Raw genomic sequence first — 6,029 nt, 5'->3', positions numbered from 1 at the left:
ATAGTAGCCATAGATACAAATTAGAGCTTGCAAGAACAGTCTAGTACCCACCAGTCTGCTTTTACACTTGGGCTTACGTGTGTATAAAATAATCACATTAGTTCAAGGAAATGTTTTATTAATTCTTTTAAAGTTACAGCGCTTAAAAATTGCCATAATAATTTAAAGACATAGCTTGGACATTTCCAGATCTGCTTCCAAGCCTTCACCTTGGGTGAAATTGTTTTGTGCTATGAAGATGGATTCGGGCATCTTGCGCCTCATGATGTATTTGATTCGGCTTAGTTCTTGGGTCCTGAGCAGACAGACTGACAATTAAAACTCATGAATTTTATTTTCAACATACTTTACCATGGAGTCTACCCCTTGGGCTGAACCCCAGATCTTCCTCAGCACCTCACACTCTCTCATTGGCCTTTTCCAACTCCATCTTAATATTACAGCGAACAAGGGTCTTACATTTTTCTAGCGCGATTGCATTATATAAGGAAAGCTTCCTAATTTGAATCATAACCTCCTCGGTGAAAGTTCCAGTCAAGAACACTTGAGAGACCAGGCCCGTGGCACACGCCTCCCGTGCTGTCAGTTTTCGCCCAGCAATTAACATTTCATTGGCAGATGCTTCACCCATGATTTTTGGAAATGTAACAGTAGAACATGCATCTGGACTCTGTCCAAAGGTCATATAAGGGGTTTGGAACCACGCCTTTTCAGTTGCCCACACTAGATCGCAAAGTGGCAGCATGGAAGCACCAAGTCCAATGGCAGGGCCATTGACTGATACAACAATAGGCTTTTTAAACTGAATAAAAGTGTTCACAAAGTTCTTGATGGTGTTCACCACTTCAAAGCTTGCTCTGTTTCTCTCATTCCTTAAGTGCTTCACAAAATACCCAAAATCAAGACCACAGCAAAAGACACTTCCAGCTGCACTGAACAACACAAGCTTGCTGTCATCTGCAGCAGCCCTATTCAGAGCATTCACTATTTCTTTAATTACTTCTGTATTCAGTGCATTTTTTTCTGTCGATCTGGTTGATAGCAATATCTGGGTGAATCCATCCTCTTTCTTCACTACAATGTCTCTGTATGTGCTGGCACTCTCCGTTAGCCTTATGGTGAAGTACATTTTCTTGACAAAAGACTGGTCTCTGCCATCATCAGTAACATGTCTTTTGCCACCTTTCACTCTTGCAACTGATGTACGTGTGTCTGTTTTTCCAGTGGCTGGTAGTGGGTCTATTAATACCACTATAGCTTTTTGGGGAGCTGAGTCTGTGGCCATGGAAGCAGTAATTGAGCCAGACATCTGAGACATTAGTGGCTGTAGCAGGGTCTTGTCCTCTATTCCAGCCTGTTCTGCACTGGGACCTGACAAAGGGTCCCTGACTGGTTTCCCTTCTGTCACCTTGAAGTCCACCAGGTCCTGCTGATCTACTGCAATAGGGTCCAGTTTCTTGAGTTCCTGAAAGCCGCTCACAGTTTTCTTGTTGTCAACAGGACTGTCAGGTGCAAATGTCTTGAGAGTTGAATTTACTAACTCCATATCCTTTGCATCAGTGAGAAGTGAAGCTGCCTTTCTCCTAATGTTCTTGCTGGCAGCAAATAACTGGCTGCTTTTGGATCCGTGTTGTTTGCCAGTCACTAGCATTTTAGGAGAGCTCTTAGTATAGTCCGCTTTGGTAGATCTGGAAGTTCTTCTTCTGGCATTGTTTGAACAAATTCTACTTGTCCTGGTCCATTCTAGTTTTTTCTGTTTCTCAGTCTGTCGTCTATTAAAATCATGTATACATTTTTGACAGTTCATGAGGTGATGTTCTGGTTCCCAAGTGTCATCCTGTTTGTCATAACCTTTCCACCGAACCAAATACACTGTATTCCCATTTTTGTCTTGTCTTTTGTCAACAATTGTTTCAACCTCAAACTCCTGGGAAGCCATGAAGAAAGACACAGTGTTGGAGCAGTTGCTGTGCCAACTTTGTTTCAGTTGCCTCTCCACCTCGCCACTTCTTTCTGCCTCCAGTGCTTCACCAGGTTCTGAGTATGGATGAGTCCCTAGTGGAACAGCTTAGGCTTTGTCTCATGGTACATGATAGCTTGCTCAGTAGCCTCAGAGAAGAGTAGTTAAATCCGCAGCCCCTATCTTCTTTTGTAGTACAGAAAGCATGCTTCCTGCCAGTTACTCTTTTGTGTTTCTTTGTTTAATTGTGGTTGCTATGACGATTATATTGAATATTCTAATGTTATAACAATTTTAAAGTTATACTAGCTTACATTTAGTAACATACAAAACCGTTACTCCCATGTAACTTAACTGCACTGTTTCATTTACTGAATTATCAAAATTATACCTTGCATGTCAAAAACAAAAATTAGTCATAGATTTTTTAAAATTAAATATATTAGTGTTTTAAGTTACGTTGAGAACAAATTGTGGAGGTGCACATTGTTAATTATTTCATCTTGGATAATTTTTCATGTATTTATCTTTACCTTAAATTTGCTTATTCGTATGGCTTTTGAGTGTGTGTTCTTTCTACCCTGAAGTACTCCATAAGACATTTCTTTTTTCTTTCTTTCTTTTTTTTTTTTTTTCTTTGAGACAGGATCTGGCTCTGTCACCCAGGCTGTGGAGTGCAGTGGTGGGATCTGGGTTCACTGCAAGCTCCGCCTCTCAGGTTCCCACCAATGTCCCGCCTCGTCCTCCCGAGTAGCTGGGACTAAGAAGACAGATAAGACAGATTAGAAGTCCACTGGTTATTTTTGAAGGCCCCTTTTGCGTGACTAGCTACTTCCCTTGCTTCTCTTGAAAATCCTCAAAATTCTCTTTGTATTTGTTCTCAACAGTAATTATCAGGTAATTCTGAGTTTGTTTCTTTGAGTTTCTGTTACTTAGAGTTTGTTGAACCTGTTGGGCGCTTATTTATTGTCTTAAATTCTTGCAATTTTTACAAGTATTTCGTGAAATTGTCACCTTGATTCTTTGTCTCTCCTTTGAACTTCCAAAATGCATAATTATGGCTGCTTGTTGTTGTCCCTCAGGTTTCTAGGCTGACCCATTCCAGCCTGTGTTGCTGACCACTATATTGTTGACGGCTGCCATGGGTGTGCATCACAGTGTGAGGCCAGTTTGTCAGTTGGTCTCGGAAGAATGAAGCATCCCAGAGCTCAATTCCCAGACTTCAATCCTTGCAGTCTCATTAGTGCACCACAATGTAGCAATCTCTAATTGTGAGGCACCACCAAGAAAATTAAGGAAATGGATGCAAAGAGTTTGAAGCAAAACTTTTAAAAGTGAAAGTAAAAAACTCTTCACAGTGGTTGACCTACTATGAGGCTGGGATTTACTGTTTCTAAAGGCAGAGAAGTCAAGGAATGGTGTCTTGGAGTAAGCATTATTCAGCTGGACCCTGAACCTTGTACTTGGATTCATCGGGACATGAAGTGATGACTTACAGAAGCTACTGAGCTCAGCCTTGCCACTTGACCGTGAACTAAGAAGGAGTTGAAGTGTCAGCTTGGCCTGAGACGTTGGCCTGTGACCAATCACAGGCTGAAGTAATGTCTCATGGCCACAATAATTAAGTTTCCAACGATACAGCTGGGTCAGGATATTTTATGAACTGGAAAGTATGAAATATTTGGAGGTATCTGTGGACTCTCTTGAAGGAGCACTACTCAGCTCAGTTCAGTGTCTGGCCTGGGAAAAATGAGAGGCCAAACAAAAGTTTTGTCTGGATCACTGGGCTGAGGAAAAGCAGAAGCTGAATGGATAATTCATGTATATTTGCCTCGCATTCCAAAACATGTCCACATAGAAAAGAAAAGTATTACATCACAACCCAGTGGAGCCTACTGTGTATCAAGTCCACAAAGGGGGAAGTGTGTATTTTCTTGAAGTCTGCTAATTACATGAATGACAGAAGACTTTGATTCCTTTGTCCTTGTTCCCTTCTCTGTGTAGCTGTGGATATGTTTTATGCAAAAATGGCAAAGGCATTTTCAGGTTCTACCTTGTTTTCTTATTGGTGCATATGTGGATATATGGTCAGGCTATCCTCCTGTTCTACTTTGTTTCATTGGTGTCTGTGGCCTATGTTTTCATTCTGTTCATGGAACAACACAGAGAGTGTGAAATATATAAATAAATATATATATATACATATTCCATATGTATATGGAATTTTGTATGAAGTTTGTTTATGATATCAACATCAAAAAAGCTAAGTTATTTAAAATGTTTACAGATTTAGTATTTATTCAAGTAATGCTTTTTGAAAATACTTACAAACTGTTTAATTTGCCTTCGCTTTATATATCTATATACATACACGTATATAGACATATATAAATATACATATATATGTATGCAGGGGAGGTTATAATTACTTACATACAGGCTCAAAATAGGCTGCCTGCAAACTGAGGAACAATGAGTGCAAGTCTGAGTCCCAAAACTCAAGAACTTGGAGTCTGGGGTCCGAGAACAAGAAAGCAAGAAGTATCCAGCATAGGAGACAGATATATGTTTTGGAAGCTAGGCCCATCTTGCTTTTTGACCTGTTTCTGTGTGCTTGGTATTTGCTAGAAACTTATTAGATTGTGCCCACCAGATTAATGTAGATCTTCCCATTGATTCAAATATAAACCTTTGTTGGGGGGGAAACACTCAAGAAACATATCTGGCATTAATACTCTGTATCGTTCAATCCACTGAATAAGACACCCAGTATTAACCATCAGAAGTCCACTCCTTTTCTACTTGAATCAATACACATTTCCTGCTATCGTACATAATCTTCAAATACAGACAAAAATGAGGTCTTAATTATACGTCACATAATACAATCATCCTCTTACAACCTGGAGTGCAACAATCCCCAATGCAAACACTATTTCATAAACTTTACAATATGCAAATATTGTTAAGAATTCAATGAATTTTGTGCAACATGATAAAGGAAAATAAAAAGAGACACTTTCTTAGTACATGTGTATACGTGCACAAACTTTTTTTTTTTTCTTTTTTTTTTTTTTTTTAAAGGAGGATATACTTAAGACAATTAACATCCTAATTTCTACCACTGGTCAAGTGTCTATGGCAGGTATGGATGACTAACTTCTTCTATTACGCATTGTTTGTTCCCTTTGCCTTCAGGAAGCACCTCAGAAGGTTGCAGTTTTTATTGTTGTGTTGTGGTTGTTGCTATTTTTTCTGTTATCCTGGTGAGTGAATCCAAAGCTTAAAACCTGAAGGTTCTGGCCAACTGTAGTCTTGTCAGGAATGGGCTGTTGTAGTTTCCCATTGACCTTAAACACATGTCATGGTAGTGCTAAGACACGTCCTAATGCATCTTCTGTATTTTATTCATACTCCTTCCTTCCCTCCATTGTGGATTAGTAGGTTGATTTCATCTTATAGTTCAGGTCATTCACCCCAGTCAACACTGTAACTGCCTTCTCAGAATGTTGACGTAAAGGCAGGAGGAGGCAAGGTGTCCAGAAGGCAATCTAAACTTCAGGTTTAACAAAATCGTTATTGTTTCTTCCGGTGGCACCAATTGTCCTCAGGGAACTAAGTCCTCTAGGCCAGCAGAGTATAATGTCATAAAGAAACAAGAAACAAAAATGTTGCTAGTGGAACACCAGGAGTGATAGCGAGTGGTGAAATTTCTACTTCCATCGCTTGATCTCTGGACCCATGGATTTTGGCTATGGAAGAAACAATACCATATATTGGATGTTGATTCAGAGAATACATGGTCTTCTGGAGACCTCTGCCAGAGCCCTGCAAAGTATTTTCCCCTAGTTGGCATTACAATTATAACATCAAAGGGCCACTTCAACATTCCATTAATTTAGCTACTTCAGGAAAATCAGAAGCAAGGTAAGGCCACTAGATGTAATGAGTGGCAGACCACTGCCACGCTTCATTTGCAATAAGTGAGTGCACTGGTCAGAGGCAATGTTGTGCTCAATACCATAATGTTGGAAAAGGCGTTTTGTGAGGCCATGAATGGGAGTCTTGG

At 39.9% G+C, this 6,029-nt stretch overlaps 1 protein-coding gene across 1 annotated transcript; it reads right to left on the bottom strand.

Annotated features, from left to right (window-relative positions):
- Window positions 1–352: 352 nt before the first annotated feature.
- On the bottom strand, window positions 353–2,028 carry LOC115895649 (testis-specific chromodomain protein Y 2-like). The gene has a single exon (XM_030926300.1). The coding sequence runs from the start codon at window positions 1,937–1,939 to the stop codon at window positions 398–400; it is 1,542 nt and encodes a 513-aa protein (XP_030782160.1). The 5' UTR covers window positions 1,940–2,028; the 3' UTR covers window positions 353–397.
- Window positions 2,029–6,029: the final 4,001 nt, after the last annotated feature.

This window comes from Rhinopithecus roxellana, chromosome 22 (genome assembly GCF_007565055.1).
Source record: "Rhinopithecus roxellana isolate Shanxi Qingling chromosome 22, ASM756505v1, whole genome shotgun sequence".
NCBI lineage: Eukaryota > Metazoa > Chordata > Mammalia > Primates > Cercopithecidae > Rhinopithecus > Rhinopithecus roxellana.
The sequence above is the reverse complement of the archived record's forward strand: the minus strand, read 5'-3'. Positions and strand labels throughout refer to the sequence as shown.

Bases quoted from the DNA above. Each gene is read 5' to 3' on its own strand.
- LOC115895649 (XM_030926300.1), bottom strand. From the start codon at position 1,939: ATGGCTTCCCAGGAGTTTGAGGTTGAAACAATTGTTGACAAAAGACAA.